The sequence below is a fragment of the Cucumis melo genome, chromosome 1 (genome assembly GCF_025177605.1).
Source record: "Cucumis melo cultivar AY chromosome 1, USDA_Cmelo_AY_1.0, whole genome shotgun sequence".
Classification (NCBI taxonomy): domain Eukaryota; kingdom Viridiplantae; phylum Streptophyta; class Magnoliopsida; order Cucurbitales; family Cucurbitaceae; genus Cucumis; species Cucumis melo.
In genome coordinates, this window is record NC_066857.1 from 36747873 (window position 1) to 36773655 (window position 25783).

Here is a 25783-nt window from a genome sequence, read left to right on the forward strand (position 1 = left end):
TTATTATATGCCATAATATATCTTTTGTTCTAATTTATTACATAATAATAATGAAATGAAGTATATTAATGATTAAAACGTTGAATTTAATTTTATCGTAAGTTATAATTACAATGTAGAGTATTTTTATTAAGAGTTTCAATAACTGTAAGGTCATTCATTTCATGGTGGTCAACTACAAGTTTTTTTGACATTCAAATGTTGTAGGATCGAACAGTAATTTGGATACTTGCATATATATATAAAAGTTATTCATAGGAAATTAAACTACAAATAATTTCTACAAATTAGAAATGTGTCATTCAAATATGTATAAGGTTCATTCATTTGTACAATGTTAAACTATATATATATATATATATAAATTATATATATAAATTATGAATGATGTTAAAAAAATATGATCCTAATAAATCTATCTGGCTTCTATATGGAACCAAAATGACAACTAATAAACAGAATCCAAAGAGGATCAGATATTATTCTATAAGCCTTATCCACTCATATATTTAAAGAAAAAAAAAGTTTAAATGAGGCTTATCCACTAATATATATTTGAAAAATATGATTATTGACAAAGGCCATCTATATCTTCAAGATAGGTGCCATGGCCTTTACTCTTCACCTTCTTTTGTTTGTCTCCATTCTATTCCTAAAAATCTCTCAGCTCTATCATTTATGAAGAACATGAACCAATTATTGATGAGCTTCTACACATTTCTCTAAAACAGCCCTCCCAAAATCCAACTAATATTCTAACCTGATCATGTCAAAGAGAACATAGCTTAACTGATATAATAATGTTTTAGCAACTAAGTTTGTAGGAAAAAATGCAACTAATAGATGTGTGGTTCAAAAAATGCGGTTTTGTTGGTCGAGACATGCTACGGCGAAGGAATACTTGTCTTGAAGTTGGTTGTTCCGATCATCAAGCTTGTGTTTAAAATATCTTTTGACGTTTAAAAAGCATGATGTGGGAACTCGGACTTTCGAATCTTAGGAATAAGGTCATGTCGATTGTTGTGGAGTTAACTAACTTGCTTTGGCAACAAATACTTAAACTCTTTGTCTAACCCTCTTTTAGTGTATAGTAAGTTAAAAGAACTTGTAAACACATTTTAAAATTCAAAGACAAAATAGACACAAATATAAAAGTTAAAAGCTTAGGCCTCCGCATAAGGCCGAGGAAGAAATGTAAAGTACTTTGCATTGCCCTTGTTACCCATATGATATAGATTAAAATTTCTTTTATCATACATTCAACTAAGTAGGATTGTGAGCCACATCACAAGTAAAGATATATCATAGGAGACATATTAAAAAGGAAGTTTGGGGACATGTTCACATGGGTATATCAGAAAAATGCCCTGAATGACAGAAAAGAATGAGTGATGATATTAGCTTTAATTGTAATTGTTTGTAATGTCTATATAAGAAGAACAAGAAGAAGAAGAGAGAAAGGTGAAAGAGTTCGTAAGGATCAAAAGATCAAGAAATATATATGGCGTGGTTCACCATTGGAAGCTTTCAAGATTCCTTGAGCTTGCGCTCTTTTAAGGCTTATCTTGCTGAGTTCATCTCCACCTTACTCTTCGTTTTCGCCGGTGTCGGCTCCGCCATTGCATATAGTCAGTTCCTCCTTTTCCATCTTTTAGAACTCTCCGTAGTCTATTCTCCATAGTCTATTTATTTAAGGTTAATGTATGCAGATAAAATAACATCATCTGGAGCTTTAGATCCAGCAGGGCTGGTTGGGGTGGCAGTTTGCCATGGATTTGCTCTGTTTGTTGCGGTCTCCATCGGAGCTAACATCTCCGGTGGCCACGTGAACCCAGCGGTGACATTCGGGCTTCTTCTTGGAGATCAAATCAGCCTAATTACCACCATTTTCTACTGGATTGCTCAGCTTCTTGGCTCCATTGTCGCCTGCTACCTTCTCAAATATGTCACTGGCGGCCTCGTAGGGCCCGTTTGGTAACGTTCTTGTTTCCTGTTTCTTGTTTCTGTTTCCATTTTTTAAGAAACAGAAGTGTTTGATAACGTTCCTTGTTTCTCGTTCTCAAAAAAAGTAGAAGCGTTTCTCATTTTATAAAGAATTATTGGGAATAAAAAAAAAGTAGTTTCTTCTATTCCGTTTCTCAATTGCTTTTATTGGTTTCCTTTTTCTCAATTTATTTCTATTTGTTTCCTTTTTTTTCTCAATTATTTTTTTTCCTTTCATTTTTCTCAATTATTTTTATTGGCTTTTTTCTTTTTCTCAATTATTTTTATTGGTTTCCTTTTCATTTTTCTCAATTATTTTTATTTCTTTTATTTTCCTTTTTCTCAATTATTTTTATTGGTTCATTTTTCTTTTTTCAATTATTTTTATTGGTTTCCTTTTCCTTTATCTCCATCGTCTTCCCCAAATAATCATCCTCTTCCTCTTTTACTCATTGTTTTTCTTTGCACATTGTCTTCCTCTTCACCTCTCACCGTCTTTCTCGACAACCCGAACTCTTCCTCTTCGTCGGATCCATAGTTTTTGCCTGATTGTCCGTCTTCGTCGGATCCATAGTTTTCATCTTTCTCTTTGTGCAAATCTGGATTTTCGTTGTGAGTTTTTCTCTAAAGCATCATAGGTTAAGAGTTAAAGGTTAAATTTTGTTTTGTTTCTTTCAATTCTGAATATTGAAGACATAATAACTTACTTTAAAATTAATATTAAATTCTAGATGTCACGAAATAACAATGAGATTGTAGAAATTGATGGATTAAAAAGAGAAATTGTCTGAGTAAAAGATGATATTGCCAATCAAATTTGGTAACATTTGAAGGATAAATATAATTTTATGTTTATGTTATTATTTTTATTCGTGCATTGATATTTCTTCGTATTAAATGAATAAACTTTTGATAATTTTATTTGTTATGTTTGATGGATAGACCTATACTTTTGTTTAATGTTTAATTGAAGTAGATGTGAAAAATAAAAAATAAATCTAGAAGAAAATCAATAAACAAGAAACAGTTATCGAACACTTTTTTGTTTCTGTTTCTTTTTTTTTTCAAGAAACAAAAAATAGAAACAGTTATCAAACGCATTACTGTTTCTTGTTCTAAAAAAAGAAGAAACAGGAAACAGGGAACAAGGAACAAGAAACAAGAAACAGAGAATAGAAACGTTACCAAACGGGCCCGTAATTTTCTCAACCATTTCCCTCTCAAATATATATTTCGATTCTATCAACAACGATAAACCCATATAGAAGTCTATCGTTAAAATGCTAAAATTGAAAACTATATGCAAAACAAAATTTATGAATTGAGTGTGGTTCGAACGCCCATGTTGAAAAGTTCGGTCACGTTTGCACATGCAGGCGGTTCCGGTCCACAGCGTCGCCGCCGGCATCGGAGCGGCGGAAGGGGTAGTGACGGAGATTGTCACCACCTTCGGTTTGGTTTACACTGTCTATGCGACGGCGGCAGACCCAAAGAAGGGATCTTTGGGCACAATTGCGCCGATTGCCATTGGTTTAATCGTCGGAGCAAACATCTTGGCAGCCGGACCGTTTTCCGGTGGATCGATGAACCCGGCCCGATCTTTCGGCCCGGCGGTTGTCAGTGGCGACTTTCACGATAACTGGATTTACTGGGTTGGGCCGCTCGTTGGCGGTGGCTTAGCTGGGCTTATCTACTTTTACGCCTTTATGGCTTATGGGCCCAGCCCAATTCCAAACGATTTCTAAGGCCCAATCAAATTAAACCCATTTTATTCTCCTTTTGCTCTGTTCCCTTTGTAATAAGAGGAGGAAAAGCAAGTTTTTTTGCCTTTCTTCCTTTCCATTTTCTCCCCTTTTGGTGTTTTGTTTTAATGTCTTTAATTTATTTGAATGCATGGTTTGGTTCATTGGATTCTCTTCTTCATTCTATTTCAATGTAATAACTCATTTATTGTGTAATGTTTATATTATCTATTAATTCTATCAACCAAAGTCTTGCATGTTCTTCCATTTTGATCACTTTTGTTCTTCAACATACATTAGTCAATTCTCTTTTACTTGTTATATAGACTATTAATTTGATATTAGTTAGTGTATGTTAATTCTTCAGTGGCTTGATGTTCCTCCATACCTTCATTTGTTTCGTCTTGAAACAATCTTGGTTTGAAGAAGAATTTGGCTATGAATATGTTAGTTTGATTGATTATCAAGATAATCAAATTCAAGCTAACGTTTTTCTTGGTTAAACAATATGAGGAACAGTGATTCGAACTGGTGGCCTTCTTCAATGTTTTAGCTAGTTAAGTTATGATTTTGTTAGTACCATCGTGGTCATAGGCAAACAAACAAACACTATATTAACGAGAAGGAAAGCACCACTTAACCATTTATTGCCCAACAAAAGAATGGAACTGTTGAATATAGACAAGGAATAATTACATTGATGATACTGAGGCAGGGAGCTTGTCTTTGTAGGCTCCAAAGTGGATGAGTAGTTAATATCCATAGCTCAATCTTCACAGCTGACTCCGATAGGTCAAAAAAGAGTAGAAGAGTTAAATTATGCAGACTCAGATAACTCTGAAAGATCTACTTCTTCATAGCCCCATTCATGAGCTTTCCACTCAGGCAACTGTTGAACAACAAGCTGCATCCAAAGAAAACAAACAATTAAAACTCATCAACTTTTTTGAAAAAGAGAAGGCTGTGAGACTATTCTGCTCAAGAACATCATCAATCAAGCTTCAACTATTTACCATCCCTCTGGAATCTGGTTTCCCCACAGTGGTTTGACAAGCTAGTCTCCAGTTTTTAGGTTTCTGTACATGAAAACAAAATCATTATACTTCTATCATTGTTTTGATTCAGCCACAAAATGATGTTAAAAGGATTCGAATGAAAAATTCGAATGAACTTAACATCTACATGACGGTGTCCATAGTTATTGATTCGTTTTGATTTCTCAGTTTATAGTGTCAATGGTATCAGTGTTTTTACCCTTTTGAGTTTGTCTTTCTCTATGTCTGTACGAGGATTCAGTAGCTCTTTCCCTTCAACAATCTGAAACGGTAAATTTTTCAGTCAGAAGACTTGTTGCAGAACATTAGGATTGAATTTCTTCTTCATTTCTTTCATTTTCCAATGGCCACAGCACCAACTTTTAAACTCCTCTACCTTCTAAGTCGGTCTATCCAAGTCATGAATTGAACAACTTTACCATAATGATCAAATAAACAATGATTCAGATAGTAGAAATGAAAAGGGCAGTGATTAAATCCTGTTTAGAACATGATCATGCAGAAAAATCACCTCCACCATACAAGTCCCACAGGTTCCTCCACCAGCACAGTTCAACAGAAATCTCGACTGTAAAACAACATCAAAACCATAATACGATAATCAAAACTAATTGAAACCCCAGGTTCCTCAACAAGTTAATGATCGGGGAAACTCACATAAGGTCCATACAAGTCAATATTAGAATCCAACATTATGTTTCTAAGCTTTTGCCCGCCACAAGCTCGACGAAAGTGCACATCTGGAGTTCCATCAGGAAGCAACACAGACTGAAAACAAAAAAAAAAAACACACACACACACACACACAAAACCATACTCAGTAATCCAAAACAAACCCTCAAAATTTGACATTGCAAGTTTACAACTTACATTAACGAAAGCCAAATCCACAATCGGAGGCTCCTCAGGGTCAGTGGCTTCAGATTGACTCTGGGAAACAGTGCCAACAGCTCTGACTTGGGTTCTACGGAAAGTAAGAGAGCGAAAGCGTTTAAGGGTGTGGGAGGAATTCGTAATGTAGTTGAAGGAACGAAAGGAGGATGAAGATGATAAATGGTATGAACCCAGATGGAGAGTCTCCATTTTGGGGAATTGAAGGTTGAAGAAATGAAGTGTTTCAGTGAAAGATAAATCATTATGGCTGTGTTTGTGTGGTTCTTTGTGGCCTTATCTGATGTCGCCGTCGATCGTTATGGGTAAGGTTCTACAAAGCTGAAGTGAAATCGACAGATATGAAGGGTTCCAAAGACAAAAAAAAAAAAAAAAGAAACGCTAGAAGGAGGGCTTGAACCTCCGACCTTGTGGTTAACAGCCACACGCTCTAACCAACTGAGCTATTCCAGCTTGTTGGTTGAGTAGTAATACATAACTATATATCATATAATAATATTGTTTTTGAAAGTTTTAATACATTTAATCCCAAATCTTTAATATATAGATTATTGCCATTTAATTTGTTAAGAATGTTTGATTTTAAAAACTAATCACTTATTGAGCTCGCTCTTTTCATAATGTTTTTTTACTTTCTATGCAAAGATTATGGACTTGGCGTCTGACTTCATTTGTCTATCTATTAGTGCATTTTGAGTTTTATACTAGTATGTGTTTGTGTTTAGTTGTGTATTATGGTATGTACATAAGTTTGGTTCAGTGGTGCTAGTTGTGGGTTGTCCAGGATTCTAATATGAGTTGTATGAACCTAGTATGTAGTTGTCGTATATATTTCTATGTCATACTTGTTTTGGTTATTGTAAAGTTTGGGCTACACTTCATATTTAAGTATAGTTTGTTTGCATTTTTGTTTTGTTGTATATTATACGTTAGTTCAGTTTTATTATAGAAGGATTAACAACTATCGTTAGAAGGACAATGATCTTTGTTGGCTTCACGCCTTCTTTTATAATAAGAGTACGTGGTTTGGGAGGGGGGGGGGGTGAGTTTCTACATGTCTCTCTTGAACTTCACATGAATTATCATATTGTCCTAGGTTGAGTGCTTGTGACTTTTCGGGTGTAGGTGTCCGTTTAAAAGACAATGGATGGGACCAAAAGCACTAGCCTAAGAGTGAATATGTAGAAAATTTTAAATTTTCAATGACCGAATACACTTACCTTAAAAAATTATAACATAAGGGATGATGCAAATATAACAAACAAAATCAAAATATTAACATATATAACAATATTTTTATACACGTCTATCGCTAGTAGACTTTCATAGTATATAAATGATAGATATATAGTTATCATTGGTAGACCATACAAATCTATCAATAATAGAAATCAATTATTGATATATTGTTTTATATTTACAATTTTTTAATGTTATCGTATAGTTGATTGTTATCTCTAGAATTGCTAGCTTAAAAATGACCTAAACCCTAATCGGTGGGCCTTAATATGTATTGGAGTGGATAATGGGGCCGATGTATCCGTACATATCTCTCGTCCCTTTTTCACTAGAAAACTGCCTTAAACCTCTCGCTCCGTAAACAAGGCCCTGAGATTTCATTACACTATACAATGCCATTGCCGCACCCATCAACTCTTCGCTTCCTCTTCTTCTCTCCTTCTAAACTTCCCTTTTTCCCTTCTCTTTACTCTCCCAAATCCCATTCTCTCTTCACCGTTCTCGCCTCTTCTCCACCAAAACGCCGCCGTAGCACTACTGCCCCTCCGTCTCTCAATTTCAAACGTACAAACAGTAGCAGTTTCAGAGAGACCAAAGGGAAAGAGAACTCGGTTCCTATGGAAGAGACTGAGGGTACGTCTTTTGGGTTTAACAAGAAGAGGGCAGAGGGCAGAGATAAAACTGATTTGCCTAAAAAGAATCTTCAGCTTAAAGTTAGAAAGTTGAATCCCGTCAATACGATTTCTTATGTGCAGGTTCAATTGGGCTTTTCTTTTTTTTAGTTCGTGGGTTTGATTTTTGAATTGGGTTTCTTTTCATCTGTTCATTGAAGTTGTATTTGAATGTTATTAGATACTGGGAACTGGAATGGATACTCAAGATACGTCGCCTTCGGTCTTGCTTTTCTTTGATAAACAAAGATTCATTTTTAATGCTGGAGAGGTATCAATGGACTGTTAATTTCTCTACTCATTAGGCTCATGCCATGTTTTCTTGAGCTAGACGATAATAGTTTTATGGTTACTCATTTTACATTTATGGGATACAAATTTATCCCGAGACTTCCTGTTGAATCGTTAACATTTTATGTCATTCATGTTACAGGGGTTGCAACGATTCTGCACGGAGCATAAGATTAAGTTATCCAAGGTACTCCATTTTGAAAAGTCTTATCCTTTCTCTCCTGAATTTCAGGTTTACTCTTCTATAACTGATTATTCTTGTATTCTGAACCTTGGTAATTTTATCGGTTCTTCCTCTAGATAGATCATATATTCCTTTCCCGCGTATGTTCAGAGACTGCTGGTGGACTTCCTGGTATGTCCGTTGGGTGATTAGATATCGTTATGATGTTATATTTTTTTTCTTTCTATTAGCACTTGTGATACTATTGGATAATTTAGGTCTTGAAGAAAAGATAACATTACTGAGTTTGAGTTGAGACCTCCTAAGTTCTATAATTTACCTTGCAGGTTTGCTGCTGACTTTGGCTGGCATTGGAGACGTAGGAATGTCTGTGAGTATAACATTTACTTGATACATTATCAAATTATTCGAGTTGAAATCATTTAAAATGAACGAGCTGTTATGCTTGTTCTAACTTATACTTTAGTTTCTATTCTATGCAGGTCAATGTCTGGGGCCCTTCTGATTTGAAGTATTTAGTTGATGCAATGAAGTCTTTCATACCAAATGCTGCCATGGTTCACACACGGAGCTTTGGACCTACAGTTCATTCTGACGCGGATGCTGTCGATGAATTGAGTAAGTGTCGTGATCCCATTGTCCTTGTTGATGATGAGGTAGTCAAGATATCAGCGATTTTGGTACATCCAAGGCCAAATGGAGGATTAGGGCTGTTTGATGAAGATGACATGGGTCATAGTCAAGAACAAAGAAGAAACCATAATTCTGAAGCTAGAAGTTCGACAACCAATACTTCATCTACAATAAAGCCAGGTGACATGTCTGTAGTGTATGTATGTGAACTTCCTGAGATTAAGGGGAAGTTTGATCCATCAAAAGCAGCTGCATTAGGTCTTAAACCTGGGCCAAAATATCGTGAACTACAACTTGGAAATTCAGTGATGTCTGATCGCCAAAAAATCATGGTAGGATCGGTAGCTATATCTTTTTTTTTACCTATAAGCTTTTAAATGCTGTGTCTCAATCCATTGATTTTTCGCTTGGATTAGGTTCATCCAAGTGATGTCCTTGGCCCCTCAGTTCCTGGTCCAGTTGTGTTACTTGTTGATTGCCCAACAGAATCTCATTTGTCAGAGTTGATGTCTTTGGAATCTTTGAGACCGTATTATGAAGACTTCTCGAGCGATCAGACTGAAATTGGTAAGGTTGTAACATGCGTTATTCATCTAAGTCCTGCTTCTATTCTTGGTAATCCTAATTACCAGAAATGGGCGAAGAGATTTGGGTCAGCCCAACACATCATGGCTGGCCATGATAGGTGAGCCTTTTTCATCTTGACAAGGATTTTCTGCTCTTACTTGCATATATAGAAAATTCTCATTCTCACTTTATTTTCATGCAGAAAGAATGTCGCAATTCCAATTCTAAGAGCCAGCGCAAAGATTGCTGCAAGGCTTAATCATTTGTGTCCTCAATTATTTCCAGCCCCAGGCTTCTGGTCCCATCAGCAGCTTACTATGCCAGGATCAGATTCATGTGCTTTAACTGAGGTTTGTTGTAATGTCTTTGGTGGTCTGTGGTCTTGGACTTTCTCTCGTTGTGAAATAACTAACTTCGCCATTGTTCTTCCTGTCCCAGATAGAAGTTTCAAATCATTATAAAAGCACCTTAGCTGAAAATCTTCTAAAGGTATGTGACGATGGATTAGCTAAGTGTGTCATGCTTGTTATTGACCAATGATTAACTGCTGCTGTTTTTTGGTTATTTTTAATCTATGAACTTCATGAAATCATTTTAACTTTTACATTTAGAGCAGATTAAACACGTGTGCTTGTAGTCAAGGTCCCATCACACTGTCGCTGAAGCAATAGTAGAATGAAACACCAAGTTAGTTTTACAAGTTGTTTTGTTCATTGGACATCTGTTACTATATTCCTAACATGCATCGACAATTTGCATGGCTTGTAACCATGTGATATGAAACCACAGTTGTAGTCAGCATATAAGATATGCTTCATTCACATGTTATGCATGGTGATCCTTGTATGCTGCATATCTGAATGTTTGGCAACAAGATTTTACACTTGGTGATGCAAGTTCTTTAACAATAATGTTGTTCGTGAAACAGTTCACTTTGCGCCCTTATGCACAACTTGGATTGGATCGATCTAATATTCCCAGTCAGGAATCTTTACCAGAGATTATTAGTGCGCTGCATTCTGAAATACCAGAAATTGTAGATGCTGTCGAACACGTTGGTCAGCTTTGGCGGGGTTCTGCTGAAACAGATGAGAGAACACCCGTTGAAGAGAATAATGCAATGGTTGAAGAACCATGGCTCAATGAGAATAAAGTTCCAAGTTGTCTGGAAAATATTAGGAGAGATGACTTGGAAATTGTTCTTCTTGGTACAGGGTCGTCCCAACCATCCAAGTACAGAAATGTCAGCTCTATTTACATTAATCTTTTCTCAAAAGGAAGCATGCTCTTAGATTGTGGGGAAGGAACCTTGGGTCAGCTTAAAAGAAGGTAATCACTGTCGCACTTTCTTTGGGTTCATTTTGTGTAATTCGATTTCTCTTCCTTCTAATAATTAGCCATCTGATTTACAGATATGGAGTAGAGGGGGCTGATGCTGCTGTGAGGAGCCTAAGATGTATTTGGATTTCTCATATCCATGCAGATCATCACACAGGACTGGCCAGAATTCTAGCTTTACGGCGTGATCTGTTGCGGGAAGTACCCCATGAACCTGTACTAGTAATCGGGCCAAGACAGCTTAAAAGATACTTGAATGCGTACCAGAGATTAGAAGATTTAGATATGCAGTTCCTTGATTGTAAGGACACAACAGAAGCTTCATTGGAAGCTTTTCAGAATGTTGCTTCAGAAATTGATTACTCGCCCTCAGAAAGTCCCATCAGTTCCACAAATGAAAACAGCACACTGATCGATGGAGCCATCAGACGGAAAACTGAGGCTAGTTTATTCGTCAAAGGATCTCGTATGCAGAGCTACTGGAAGGGTCCTAGTAGTCCAGTTGATATCAGCACGGCTGTGCCACTTCTTAAACGCTTGAATGAAGTTCTGAATGAAGCTGGCCTGGAAGCTTTAATTAGCTTCCCAGTTGTGCACTGTCCACAGGCTTATGGCGTAGTCTTGAAGGCTGCTGAAAGGGTTAATTTAGATGGAAAAGGGATACCTGGGTGGAAGATTGTTTACTCAGGTGACACCCGACCTTGTCCCAAGCTGATGGAAGCATCTCGTGGTGCTACACTTCTTATACACGAGGCAAGTTTTAGAACCCCTGTATTGAATTCTCTCAATCTGTAGTTACTTGCTTTTGGGGGTTTTTTCCATCCTCGTTATATGAATGTTATCACTTTGCAAGAACATGGTAAGATGACGGAATGACACCTTGTATAACAAGTTTTTGTGGGTTTGTTATAGGCGACTTTTGAGGACAGCTTGGTGGATGAGGCCATGGCAAAAAACCACAGCACAACCTCAGAGGCTATAGACATAGGAAACTCTGTTGGAGCGTATAGAATCATCCTTACGCATTTCAGCCAAAGATACCCAAAAATTCCTGTGCTCGATGAGAAACATATGCACAAAACTTGCATTGCATTCGATTTGATGAGTGTTAATGTGGCAGATCTGTCGGTACTTCCTAAGGTTCTTCCCTACTTGACACTCCTTTTCAGAGATGAGATGATGGTAGATGAATCTGATGATGTTGTTACTTTGGAGTCGTAGTCAGCTAGGAGGAAACATTATTTAGTTTCAATTGTTATAGGGCTAATTCATTCTTTTGAAGATCAATATTTACATCTAATTTACGCCACTATTTAGTACATGGAATGAGCCAGATGTAGCTGAATGTTGCTCTGAAGATTGCAAATTTGATTTACACATGTGAGTGATATTACACAAGGTCAAAAATGGCACTGTTCAGAAATTTGCATGTATACAAGTAATGGAAGAAAAATAAAGCTTTTGAAACTACACGAGAGAAGATAACGGAAGCCGTTGAATGAGACATTGTTCTTTAAAGAAGAAACTAAAACCTACAACCTGCAAGATTAGTATTTTGATCGAGGACAATACATTATGAAAAATCAGTGTCCCGTCCCTTCAAATCATGGATAAGAAGGGTTGGTTAATAATGACTTGACCCAGCGACTAACTAAAAACTTCGACCAGGAACAATTTAGAGTTGTTCCAATTTATCGCCAGACAAATTGGCCTGGCTCACACTTCCAAATCCCAGTTCCGTCATGTCTTGCTTTGCCATTAAATTCCTGCATTGTTCCAATTAAATGTCGTGAATAACCATACCCATACAAGCAGTGTAATAAGGAACAACAATTTTAGGAAACTGGATAAGTAGCCCAGAGAAAAACTTCCACCAATTGCATGGCATTTGGTGATAGGAATGAAAACCAGCTGTGCAACGCCATAATGTTGTAGCTCAATAAATAATTTTGGTGACAGTGTTCATATCGATATTACAATGAGTGTGTCCTTACTTGTCATAATAGAGAAGGAAAAGAGACGAACGCTCTATATCCAGTTACCTTCCGGTCCTTCCCATTTTCACTTGACCAACGTATCCCAACTCTCTAAAGGAATAGGATCTATGGGGATAATAATATTTACTTCAACTGAAACTAAACCCCATTTGCTATCCCCTAATCCATTTGACCCTGGGAGAGGAAATCTCTGGCTGAGGGAGTGTAAGGGCCAGAGTTATAAACTGAGGGAGAGTATAGAATTAGTTAGAAAAGGAGGGAAAGGTTCATTCAAAGTCTTAGGGTATATGAATTAGTTAGCCCGTAGCTGCGCTAGAGAAGCAAGGGAAAGTCGGCATTTTCTATAAGGAATTTGGTTAGCTGACTGGTGAAAGTGCACGGCTCTGGAAATTGTAGCTACTTATACTTTGTGTGTGTGTGTGTTTGTTTGCGTAGGTCCACCTTATTTCTTAATTTAGAGACTTTTAGATTTTGGCATGATAAAAGCTTATAAATACTAAACCGTGCACCTACTTTCTTTTGTTAGAGCCACATAAAGCAAAATGCAACTTGAGCTTACACCACAATATTGGCACTATCTGTTCTCCTAGAATTTTGGTGGAAGGGTTTTTCATTGACTCATTATGGAGGAGTCGTGTGTAAAACTTAATGATGAAGGATGACCAATACAATTATAATCTATAATCTATAATCCGGGTTCTCAGAAATAAAAGTCCATGAATCTAGAGAAGGGCAAGGAACACATAAAAAAGTCAAGAACCTTACTTTTCCATACGGCATTCAAGGTATTTTTTCGATAAGTGTCTGCATTTTTCAGATTTGTGACCAGAGGTTTTAAGACAATTGAGGTATTCTTTCTTCTCCTGCAATAATGTTCATGCATCATAAACAAGCAATGGACACAGTAACCTTGAAAAAATATCCCAAATATCGTATATCCTAGTAATGACTATATTGCTTAAAAAAACAACAAAAAAGAACTACCAAGTCGCAGAGGTGCATATGATCCAAAGGGAAGACTCCTTTCTCTGGGGGTACTGGTCTCAGTCCTCTATTCCCTCCAAATGAACCACCTGCATAAAGATCACAGTAGTTCTCAACAAATCAAATTAGCCGAAAAAGAATATATATCCATCCTATGCACGTCTATAAAATTGTAATTTGTAAATCAAAAAAATTATTTTAAATTAGAAACGGAATGGTTATCTTGCTTGGCACCACCGAAGCATTTTAGCTCTACATTTTCATCTAATACCACGCTTGGTATGAGAATGGTTCATCGTGATTCATTTATGGGAAAACACAAGCCACCAAATTTACAATCCAAATCACATTGTCATTGATTGTCTTACAATTCAATTCCACTTCTACCGGTTGTGTATACTCTGCGGTTGTGTCGAGCACCGACAGATTTAGTATAGACCCGGGTTCGACCCTCAACTTTATATTCTTTATATGATATATATAAAAATGTGAAGAAGTAACAATATCAGAAGATAGCAGTAAAAATTCCCCTCTCCTAGGCCCCTTTAACCCCATCATATGCAGCTATATCTAGATCTATTTATTTTCCAAATGAGTTTGATATCCGAAAAACACTAAACACGAGCTCATAAAAGAGTGGATCCCTGATCCGGACCTTATAAATTTACCGACAACAATCAAAAACCTTAACTCACTCAACCATTCAAATCCCTACCTTCCTCGAAACTAACATAAATTCAGCCACAAAAAATGGAAAAGAAAAATCATGCTATCACTCTTGCCCTCAGGGACTCATAAAGTACCTGCACTCATTATAGAAACTCCTGATAGCTCGAAACAGAAAATTTCATTCGTCCATACTACGGAACGCCAAGTCGAAAACTAGCTTGAATGACCAGCGCCGGTGATACGCTATTGGATCGTGATAAACTACCCTGAAGCCCTGAAGCCGACCGGGAAAATCACGGAGGAAGCTCTGAAGCGGGTAGCGGCTTGAAATGGTGCCCCTTTAAAGGAAAGGGGTAAAATTGGTATTATTGATAAATAACTGGGCCGACGCTAGCATTATAAAGGCCCAATTAGGAAAATAATCCAGCCCAATTATAATATGCAGTAATTATTTCTTTTAGAATAATCGTCGAGCATGTATCAATATTTTTTAAAAATTGTAAATATAATATTCTTTCTATCGCTCGTAAACTCTTATGGTTTATCAGTAATAAATCACATTTATCTATCGGTGATATATTTGATTATTTTGAATATAATTATTATATTTACAACTATCATTTCACTTAGATTAAATTTATTTTCCATACCTTGTTTGTTAAGAAGAAGATCATGTATTCAAACTAGTACGTTGTTGTTTTCTTCTCAATTAATATTCATTTATACCGTTAGCTTAAGTTTTTGGGTCGAGAACTAGAGTGGAATGAAAAATATAATTCATGTTACCGTCTTTGTCTAGCCAACAGGGAGAAAATCCTCCTCACTACTTCTTAACCCAATCTCTAACTTTGTCATTGACAAAATTCTACCTCTTACAACCATAGTGTTACTAAAATTCACTTTGTGTATTAAATAGAAAATTGAAACTTGGATAAGTTTAAAGAATCAACTAGTAATTTAGTCCTACTCACTTTCTAATGTGAGATTATTTATAGAAGTATTGAGAAGGGATACAATGAAAGGGAGGTAATCTTCATTTAGTAATAATCACTTTACATCTGTAAATTTGTGGAAGTATAGAGAAAAAAAAAAGTATGTACAATTTGATTCTATAAATGGTATGAAAAGATTTTCCGAAAAAAAAAACGTGGGATTCCTCTGTTCTAGCAAAAGGTTTTTTTTTTAACATCACATTTTCTACAAAATGTGATCTTGGTATACCTCCTGAAGGGGGAAAAAGAATTGACTTGCCTCATCAAAATTCTGAATTCAAATCACCATCATGAATGATCAGCTTCATCTGCAGGGTTTGACATGGATTGACTGTTGGCATTGTGTGCGCAAGGATGCTGAATTATTACTATAATCGAACCATTAGAACTTTCGCTGCGGGATAGCGAGGTTGGCTGCGTCGTTTACGAACAGATTGTCAAAATGTGTTTGTAGGAGCAAGATATGGTATGAAACATCAAAATGGATATGAGAGAAGATGAGATTATTAGCTCAAAGAAAACTTACCACGCCAATGTGCCAATTATGACTGCTAAACCCTCTATATGTTGCTGCATCCACTTCCTGTAAATCTAGCAACATTAGTAAAGCCGAAAAAAACTGATTTCAAATTCAACCTCGATGAAATGCGTACGATTCTAAACTATTCTACTTTATGAATAAGGAAGAGTAACTTACAATACTGTAAATTGGAGGGACAATCCTATTGTTTTCGGACTTAACAGTTGGCATAATAGAGAAACGGGGAGCCATGTCTTGTGACCTAAAGATCCACCTGCAGTATAGAGAGGAAAAGGCTAATAAACTTAAGAGTGCACTTCGGATTGTACGGATATCATCTCTTAAAAGTATGATGGTATGCATTTATATACCCGATGTAACTGAAGATGCAGAATTGGGCCCATTCTCGTACTAACAAACGAAGCCAGTAAATTTCAACCGAATCATCCATGTTCAAGAATATCTGAAAACCAAACAGAAGATTGAGGATTTGAATTGTATATAAAATCGATTCAAAATACGACATCAAATTCATACCAGAATTTCTGCCATTGCAACTATTTGCATGATTGCCTGGAATTTTCTGTATAATACAAACAGACAGCAGATTTGGATCAAAATTTACCACCTAAATATAATATGCAGATAAGGGTTTACATAATAAATGCATACTTGAACATCTTGTATTTCATATGAATGGCATCGTGCATTACTTGAACATCCTCCTCCATAATAAAACTGAGTTGTTCTTGCAATACCAGTATATTTTGATATATGTGGTGGAAGATCACATAGAAGGAAATGAAGTAATTAAGCAAAAGTAGGACCTGGATCAAATAGGAAGCTGATTTTAAGAATCAAGGGAAGAGAAATTCTGCAGCACCAATCAATACTTAAGCATAATATTAACAGCTGAAAGTTGAGAGGTTACAGGGTTCAATAAACTCACAGAGAAGTAAGGTACGGAAGCTCGGTAACCTACAAGTGTCAAATAAAAAACACAGCCAATTGAAGCAGTCGTTCGTCGCTCAGTAACAGAAAGGTGTTCAGACATGATGCAATAACCATGGGAAATAAGTAAAAAAGACACAACAGAAGCTGTCTGAAAGAGCACTCCAGTTACATATACCCCAAATGACATCCATAAGGAACATGTCTGAATATAAAAGCACGAATACCTGAAATCGTAGATTTAATAGGAGTTCATATGGGCCAAGAGAAACTAGAAAAGCAAAGAAAAATTACAAAAAGTGCAGATTAATCCCATTCCAAATCTAATTAAGTGTAGATTTCATCTCGATATCGAATACGAATACTGACAGTTTTATAAATCTAACGCCGTTGATGGAAACAAAAACGAAAGGAAAATTTGCATCGAGAAATGCATTAAACGTACCAGAAAAGGAAAGATAAGGTTAGTTGCAAGGCTTTTAGAAGAGGAACGGAGGCAAGTGACCACTGCAAGTTATTGGTCTGCTCTCGTGCAACAACAATCCATAAACAAAAATGAAAAAGAAGTCATAATCAATTCAAAATCCATTCCTCAAGCTACAAAAACGACGATGATTGAAAAACCAAAAGTAAACGCTAAGTATATAATTCTCATAAAAGAAGAACAGTCATTTTCTTAGAGATAAAATTTCTAATCTCTGTAATTAGTTATAGTTGAACTGCATTGAATTGTTTACAAAACAAGACCAACAACTAACTTGAAATTAAAGTACAGAATCAAACCCGAAACGAGTTAAAAAAAAATTAACAAATTAATCGATATAACCTCCGAATCTCGTACTCCGTTGAAACCAGACAAACTCTGTTAATATATCAAGATAAAGAGATACATGAAATAAAGTATGATTTAATCGAATTGAAACGGTCAAAGTAGGCTCCATCGATACAGCAATTGAACATTTAGTGTTCAGTTCAAGAATTCAGGACCAACAAAAAGAATGATGAAAATCAAGCAAATCAAGTCTAAAGCTGAAGAAGAATGAAAGTACTAAGTTGAACCTGAAAGTGACGATTCTTGTAAGTGTTAACAGTCCAGGAGCAAGCGGAGAGAAGCCAGATGAAGGAGAAGGCCAAGTAGAGAGAAGGAAGAGGACGATACGACTCGTCGACTCCGATGGGATGCGACACGCCAACAGTGTCGGACACGTTCATTCTGGGAAATTTGAAACAAAAAGATAGTAAAGCCCTTTTCTCGGTCGTGGATAGAAGTGGGCATTCTTTTTGCCCATTTATATGCACCTCTTCCATTAAATAATACTCCTTTTTGCATGCTTCTCATCATTACGTGGAAATTTCAAACATAAAAATTAAAAAAATAATAAATTAAAATTCAAAATTTTAACTTTAAAATAATAGAAATTAAATTCTAACGAATTCCAACAATCAACTTCCATCGATGTCTTTATCTACTAAGTTAGACCCAAACTGACCCGATTTTGTTATTCTTCAACAAATTTTAATAAAATTTATCAAAAATAAAACATTTGACAAAATATTTACACTTCATAACAAAACCTCCATGCAAGGTAAAATAATTTGAGTGTTAAAAGATGAAAATTATTTTATTCATTTACAAATATCTTGAGTTTCATTTAATAACAATAGGGTGTCATAAAACTAATTGTTACTTAGCTTAATTAATATAAGAGTACTTTTTATAACCAAGATTAACATAATTAATTAAACATTTCTAAAAAAACATAATTAAGATGACACATATAAAAATATGGACACGTGGAAAACAATGGTTGGTGGAGCGATGTCTACTAACTACTTCACCTATTTTTTCGAACATCAACTCCATCACAAAGATTGCTAACTCCTAATTTTGTATTAAATTAAATTTATATAAATAAGTTGGCTCAAAGTTTGAGAATAATAATTATGAAATTTTGTTACATATAAGCATGATTAAATGCTAATATAAAAATGATTTATTTCTTTAAGACGACCCTAGTAAAATATAGCAAATCAATTGAAAACTAAAGGTTGGTTGAGTGATGTCTACTCTAATTAAAAAATTTGTTGAAATTTTAGAAATACCAATTTCATCCCCACAACAATAAATAAATAAATAAACAAATTGCTTTATTTCTTTAAAAAATATATATATAATAGTTTATTTTTCTAATGAAATTACATGTTGGAATTTAATATTAATTACATTTGGTTATTAGAAACCATAACAACAATGTCACGAGTTACAAATAATATAATAATTTGATTAATGAAAATTAATAATGGTTATAAAGTTTTGGAGAGAATATGTGTATTTTTTGGTATAGATTAGAAATATTTAGATTTTGTGTGAAGATTATTAAAGGATTGGGACAGCAAAACATAGAATAATCTTCATGGGACGTGCAGACCATCATACAGCCTTTTGGTCGGAAAATGTTTCCATCTACGGACTTGGAAAGACCCACAAAATAATAATAATATAATCTTATCATTAAAAACATGAAATACCCAATTATTATTTTTTAATTATTAAAAAAAACAATCAACGTAGACTAAAGAGAAAGAAGGAAAAACTTAAAGAAAATTATTGTTGGATTTACACGTACAAAACTAGCACCATTTTGATTTTATATTTCAAAAGTACCATGGTTTTAGAAAATTGATAACTTTTTTTTTCTCGGTAGATTTCGATCGAGGTCGACTCCAAGATTCTTATCAAATTTTAAAAACCTCTTTCAAGGAAATTTCTTTGTACATCTTGGACCGAATGCGTTACCGAAATAGTGTGTTTATTATTAAAATTTTGAAAATAAAGAGATATATCAAATAAATGAAATATCCCTGGAAACCCAATAGTTTTGATATTCTTACAAAACCCTAAACCCTTGACACTTTTTTTATTTAGCCCCGAGAACTAAGGGAGAATTCCCAAAATCTTTCGAATTTTTCTTGATTCTTGCTTAGTTTGAATTTTCCAAAACCTTTCGAACTAAGTGACAACTTCCAAAACTTCTAATATTGAAGTTTTAGGAAAATGATTACGAAAATATAAATGTAACATTTCAGTTACCAAGTGACATTGATTTATAATTAAATTGAAAAACCATTTTATTCAAATTGTTTTTACCTTCAAGCTTATAATAATCCTAAAAGTTGGACTCACTAATTATTATATTGTATTGTATGAACAAATAATGAAAAAAATTAATGTAAAGAGAGGTTGACATATGAATGTATAGAATTAGGTGAACAAACCTTAACAAATATTCAGTTTCTTATTCCTTTTGATCTCTAACTTCTAATCCAATTCAAGCCATGAGAGATGATCATATTCAAACCCATTAGAAAAGCATTATCATTTTTCAAATGCTTTGTTAAGCAGTTATGGTGTTATTGGTAAGAGTAGGATACCCATCTCAATAATAATAATAATTATTATGATTACTATATTAACATTGACTCAAAAAAGTACTTTTCACAATTGAAAAAAATGTGTTCATGTTTCTTCTTTTGGTTGACTTCTTGGTGGTAATAATAATAATTAGTGTGGTGGGTTTTAGATCACTAACTAGATTTTCTCTCCCAATAATCAAACTTAATTAAAAACATATTTGTAATCGCTAATCCCTTTAAAGTTTCTAATTGTGTTGTTTATTGGTTATCATATTTCAACAAATTTATTCACCTAATTTCAAATTTGATACCGAACATTGCACATATGACTTTAAATAACATAAAGTTACGATGTGCCACGTACAAATTTAATTAGTATAATAGGATACGAGTGAGGGTGAATGTATTTAGTTAAGCTATGCTCACTTTGAATTGTAAATCTTGAATTAATTACGCTTGTAAATAAATTAAACAAGGGTATATCGATCATTATTTCCTTTTTTACTCCTCAATGTATTTGATTTCTAAGTTTCAAAATTTTACACCGTAGTTATTAAATTTAGATGTTGATTTTAAATTATATTTAGTCTTCAAAATTTTGAAATTTCATCAATCAAGATAAGAGTTTTGTTTTAATATGGTGATTGGTTTTTATATTTCAGGATTTACAATTTTTAACTTTAATTTCTAACTAAATATTCACTTTTAATTTACGATGTTAATGCGTTTATTAATTAATTTAAGATAACTTTGGAGTGAAAAATTAATTCTTAATTTAAATAATGACGAAAAGTAATTAAACTTAATTAATTACAATTATTTTTAATTAACTAGCTAATTGGCTTTACCTATTGAAGTTAGGAAATGATTATTTTCTTGAAATTTGAAGGTTAAAAATGTTATGGTCTAGAAATATAAAAATTTGAAATCTAAAAATAAAATAGATATTTTGGACCAATGTCAAATTGTTACGTTATTACCAAATTAACGATGAAGAATACAGATAATTGAATTCGGAACTAACTAAAGTTTGACATGTGTCCCAAGATCATTAGATCAAGTTAGTTTTTTTTTTTTATCTAATTAAATATTATTTATTTAAGCTAAAGTTTAATTGTGTAAGAATAACTTAATTTAGGTCGAATACTAAATATGAACCAAACTCGTGTACTTGAGTCTCATGAGTTTGATCCATGAACCAACAAAGCTCAAGCCCACAAAGTCTACCAAAAAACTATAATAAAGAAGTTTGACATAAATTTTTAAATAGTGAAATTGGGCAAAAGTCTTTACTCCATAAAATATAAAGAGAATTCACTAAATTTAGAAGGTTTAGAGTTGTTTTGAACATAAATGAAGCGTAAGTATTCAATCGAGACAGAATTGAATATTAGAAAACGAATCGTATCCCATCATAATCAACATCAACACAAATTTAACCCCACAAAATACGTTTGTCCGGCGAACAACCATATCTAAAATAATAATAATAAAAAAAATCTATTTATGATTATTATCTTTAAATAACAACAATATGAGAAGAGTTTAGGAAGTTTATGATCAAACTCAAAACGTTTTCATCCATACGTTGATCTTCCTTCTTTCTTGTTGGGCCTAGAGCGGCCCAATAAGGCACTTAGCCATTCAACTGTACGGAGCTTAATTTTCACAAAATTATTTTATTCTTTTCTCTATTAATTTATTTAAGTTTAAAATATATTTTTTAAAAAAAAAATATTCAAAATTTTCGTATTTTATACACTGATAGATCGGTTAAATATATTTGTTTTATACAAAATAATTCTTTTTATATTTATTAGCCAATGACGAAAAAATTAATAATAATTTTCTATTATTATTATTACGTGATATCAATTTCAACCAAATTGTCATATTTCTAATCAACAATAATAATTCATTCTCAAAAAAGAAAAAAAATGAACAATAATTCAAAATCATATATATTAATGATTAAATCCTTATAATTACTACTCTATGAATTATGATACCAAAGACAGTGCAAATAAATACAAATCGTATAAAATGATACAAATATATTTTTATTCTTATTTCTAAATCAATAATCAAAATCATATATATAATATTCTAAAAAAATCATATATATAATTTTTTTTTCATTTAAAAATGGAATATTATTTATTTTTAACTATATTATTTACAAGATTCTCTTAGTTGTCTTTAGGCATTAGGGGTATATCTTTCGACTAAAATCCAACATTATTTATTTTAGATGATCTTGATTCATTAATGATTTAACTTGTTATTTTTAGTCTCAATGATATTGATTGAAAAAAACACTACACTTAAATATATTAATGATTCAATTTGTTACCCTTTTTTTTCTTTTATAACAAGTGAGATTCGGAGGTTTGAACTTCGAAAATTTAAAGGGAAGTCATACTTGTTGATTATGGTTTAACGTTTTCACTTTAACAACTCTATGTAGATTAATTGATATGAAAATAACAAACGAACATATAGTGTACTTTGTTCATGTAGAATTCTTTAAGTTTAAAAGTGTCTAGTAATCTTGTGTTTAGATTAAAAAATTTGTAATTTTGATTTGTTGGGTTCGTGTTTAATAAATTATTGACCAATTCAGTTCTTTTTTAAGAATTTAGTTTAGATAACTATGTCTTTTTTTATTTTATATTTTTCAAAAAATTATAGGTCGGTAAGTAAATACGTTATTTCTACCCATGAAGTTTATGCATCTCGTCATCTACTATCTACTAATGTTCTACAAAAACTAAGCATAAATTAAAAAACTAAAAGAAAAAGAATTTTGTTTTTTATATTTGACTAGAAGTTTAAGCATTTTGTTTTATGATATGTGAAATCGTAATTAAGAAATTGAGAGAAACTTTCCGAATGAAATTGCAACTTTATATTTATATAATAGATTGGAACAAGCGTAACTTTCTCGTTTATGCATTATTCACTACAAAAACTTTTATATCACTGTCATCACCACCGTCGTGGCACCATCTAACACTCCATCATTGGACATACGAGCTTCCTTCCCTATTACAACACCACACATGTTTTATTTTTCAACAGTGAAAAAAAATCTATAAACTACGATAGTATGAGTAAATACTACTTCAGTTAATTGATTGTCACATTAATGTTATTTAAAAGGTTGTGAGTTCCAACGATATAAAATAATTCTTTATGAAAGAAAAAAAAAAAACGACTAGTCTTAATAAAGGAAACAAGTGCCACCGAAGTACTAGAAATTTTTTTCATTAATCTACTATGCAACTTTGAGCAAAGATCAATTGTACGACAATGATAACAATAACATGATAAAGGGATGTTGGAGAGTAACAGTGAGCATGATTAACCGAAAACCCAAACCGACCTATCATATCAAAGACGGTTGGTTGGAGATAAAAAAGGAGTATGGTCGGTGTGTGTTTGGGAAAAGTCTAAACTTATAACTTTAGAAAAAATTACATGTTTATATCGACGAGTCGATTTAAACATTACTAAACCAACTATAGTAAGTAAGGTAGAGGTTTGGTCTGGAAATGGATTTTGATCATTAATGGTCACTCGTGTTGGAGAGAATAGGTATGAAAGGAAAAATTCTAATAAATATCTAATAGATAATTAATATAAGATCACTAAACTTTTCTTTTTCACTTATCTTAAAATGGTCACTCATTAGTGTCCACTAATTAATACTTAATCACACTATTTTTTGTTCAAATTTGAATTAGAAAAGAAAATCCTTTTCGCAAAGAGCGGCCCCGACGAAATTCCCTACAAAAGCCTTCAACTCTCCTCTGTTTTCTCATATCCTCCATTGTTATACTTCAACAGTGCTTTCATATAAAACAAACTAAAACCCACTCTCTCTCTCTTCACAAAATCATGGCAAAACCAAAGAATTCAAATCCCCAAAACAAAACCACCCCTCTTCCCACTACTCGGCCGGCCGGCAAAAGACCAAGAGATTGCAACAAACACCCTGTTTTCCGAGGCGTACGGAAGCGGAGCTGGGGGAAATGGGTATCGGAAATCCGGCAACCCCGTAAGAATTCCCGAATTTGGCTCGGCACTTTTCCGACTCCGGAGATGGCGGCACGTGCTCACGATGCCGCCGCTTTATGCATCAAAGGCGACTCTGCCATCCTCAATTACCCTGAACTTGCAGACTTTTTGCCTAGGCCGGCGTCGCTCATGCCGCAGGATGTTCAGGCTGCCGCCGCCAAAGCCGCAGCGATGGTCCATTTGAATTCCGCTGCATTGCCGTCGGAGGAGGAGGAGCTGAGTGAGATCGTCGAGTTGCCGAATATTGAAGACGATTTTGGTACTGAGTCGTTGAACGAGTTCAAATTGGTTACTGAGTCATGGGAATGGTGGGAGTCCGTGGCAATGCCGTTGGCGGCGGAATTCGGTTACGGTTATTTTTCCGAGCAAACGACGGCGGAGGAAGGTTGTTACCCGAGCAGTTTTTACGGCGTACTATGGGATTAATTTTCTGGGGTAAAATTCGTGACATTTCAAGCGGTAAAAAAAAGTTATTAGTCAGTAATTATCGAAGAGTTATTTAAAATTTTACTTACAACTTTTGTAAAAATATTATACTTTGTTTGTTTTTTTGCTCTTTCTTTCTTTTATTTTGTTAGTGAAGAATAACTTAATTAAAATAGTTTGTAAGATGTAGAAAATGTATTGAAATTAAACACAATGATAATTTTGTTATTTGAATCTTCAATTTCCAGGTTGTGTTCTTTTGGAATTCAATAATTTCCAAAACAGTGACTACACAACTAATAATGTAAATCAATGTTTCCTAAAAGAAAAAACAAAATAGAAAAAGCTTTGTTAGAAAAAGAGTTATCATCGATTTATTATTTTCTTAATATATTTTGTTGAAAAAACTTATCATGATTGAAACTAAGAAACTTGATTTATCGCTCGTTAGAGTATGACTCAAACAATAGTTTAGGTAACTTTTATAGGGTCGTCTGGATGAAATTGGAGTGTGAATCATAAATTAGCGGATTAGGCTATTTCTAATGTTGCGAGAAATTGTGTGGTTTGAAAATCAATCTTCTTAGCTTCTGTCGCTTATTTGTTTTGATGCGTTGTGTTGTATCCAATATTTTATTAGGAGACTTTGTAAATAAGGTGTTATATCTAATAATACTTCAACATCTAACTATAATAATACAATACCAAAATTTTATGTATTCTTTAGTAACAATTTTTATTTTTTATTTTTTAAAATTACGTCTGTTTTCTCTCATTCCTTTACGATAGTTCAAATTTTAAAAACAAAAGCAAGGTTTTTATAAACCAAGGGTTTTTAAATTTTGATTTGTTTTTTCCTAAAACGTTGACCAAAGTAGAAAACAAAACAAAAAATTTAGAAAACGAGTGCTTATAAGTTTAAATTTTAAATTTTAAAACTAAATGAGTATTAAACAAGCCATAACCTTTGGATAAATTCGAAATATATTTTTATCTTTTTTTTTTTTTCTAAATTGACATTTTCAAATATAACAAAATGAACTAAAATATTCACAAAGTGAGTTATTATACTCTCAGATCATTATAGTTGAGTTAGAATAGTTCGTATCATGGGTATGTTATTTTAGTTTGACTTATAATAATATGTATTTGTAGT

At 33.7% G+C, this 25783-nt stretch overlaps 6 protein-coding genes and 1 non-coding gene across 8 annotated transcripts; 3 read left to right on the forward strand and 4 right to left on the reverse strand.

Moving 5' to 3' along the window:
• The first annotated feature begins 1229 nt into the window (after nt 1-1229).
• Nucleotides 1230-3969, forward strand: LOC103500601 (aquaporin TIP2-1). The gene is made up of 3 exons (XM_051091309.1): nt 1230-1628; nt 1710-1960; nt 3360-3969. The coding sequence occupies exons 1-3, from the start codon at nt 1502-1504 to the stop codon at nt 3726-3728; spliced, it is 747 nt and encodes a 248-aa protein (XP_050947266.1). The 5' UTR covers nt 1230-1501; the 3' UTR covers nt 3729-3969.
• Nucleotides 3970-4339: 370 nt separating this feature from the next.
• LOC103500602 (photosynthetic NDH subunit of subcomplex B 3, chloroplastic) lies at nt 4340-5966 on the reverse strand. The gene is made up of 6 exons (XM_008463956.3): nt 5651-5966; nt 5438-5548; nt 5292-5348; nt 4980-5042; nt 4739-4801; nt 4340-4629 (listed from the first exon to the last, which is right to left on the reverse strand). The coding sequence occupies exons 1-6, from the start codon at nt 5861-5863 to the stop codon at nt 4543-4545; spliced, it is 594 nt and encodes a 197-aa protein (XP_008462178.1). The 5' UTR covers nt 5864-5966; the 3' UTR covers nt 4340-4542.
• Nucleotides 5967-6050: 84 nt separating this feature from the next.
• On the reverse strand, nt 6051-6124 carry TRNAN-GUU (transfer RNA asparagine (anticodon GUU)). Its single transcript has one exon. It is a non-coding gene; the product is annotated as a tRNA-Asn (tRNA).
• Nucleotides 6125-7248: 1124 nt separating this feature from the next.
• LOC103500604 (tRNAse Z TRZ4, mitochondrial) lies at nt 7249-12001 on the forward strand. 2 transcript variants are annotated; one of them, XM_008463958.3, is made up of 12 exons: nt 7249-7665; nt 7763-7852; nt 8015-8059; nt 8173-8227; nt 8383-8426; nt 8539-9021; nt 9106-9374; nt 9459-9606; nt 9695-9745; nt 10185-10585; nt 10669-11347; nt 11507-12001. In XM_008463958.3, exons 1-12 carry the CDS (start codon nt 7303-7305, stop codon nt 11813-11815), a joined length of 2937 nt encoding a protein of 978 aa, XP_008462180.2. In that variant the 5' UTR covers nt 7249-7302; the 3' UTR covers nt 11816-12001. The 2 variants fall into 2 exon arrangements, with proteins under 2 accessions (XP_008462180.2, XP_050947276.1); XM_051091319.1 differs by having other exon boundaries at nt 7400-7543.
• Nucleotides 11932-14586, reverse strand: LOC103500603 (uncharacterized). The gene is made up of 4 exons (XM_008463957.3): nt 14379-14586; nt 13576-13664; nt 13357-13454; nt 11932-12360 (listed from the first exon to the last, which is right to left on the reverse strand). Exons 1-4 carry the CDS (start codon nt 14386-14388, stop codon nt 12270-12272), a joined length of 288 nt encoding a protein of 95 aa, XP_008462179.1. The 5' UTR covers nt 14389-14586; the 3' UTR covers nt 11932-12269.
• Nucleotides 14587-15255: 669 nt separating this feature from the next.
• On the reverse strand, nt 15256-17974 carry LOC103500605 (uncharacterized). The gene is made up of 9 exons (XM_008463960.2): nt 17767-17974; nt 17153-17229; nt 16706-16934; nt 16429-16583; nt 16294-16339; nt 16128-16219; nt 15934-16030; nt 15763-15819; nt 15256-15650 (listed from the first exon to the last, which is right to left on the reverse strand). The coding sequence occupies exons 1-9, from the start codon at nt 17917-17919 to the stop codon at nt 15525-15527; spliced, it is 1032 nt and encodes a 343-aa protein (XP_008462182.1). The 5' UTR covers nt 17920-17974; the 3' UTR covers nt 15256-15524.
• Nucleotides 17975-23902: 5928 nt separating this feature from the next.
• On the forward strand, nt 23903-24872 carry LOC103500606 (dehydration-responsive element-binding protein 3-like). The gene has a single exon (XM_008463962.2). The coding sequence runs from the start codon at nt 24022-24024 to the stop codon at nt 24625-24627; it is 606 nt and encodes a 201-aa protein (XP_008462184.1). The 5' UTR covers nt 23903-24021; the 3' UTR covers nt 24628-24872.
• Nucleotides 24873-25783: the final 911 nt, after the last annotated feature.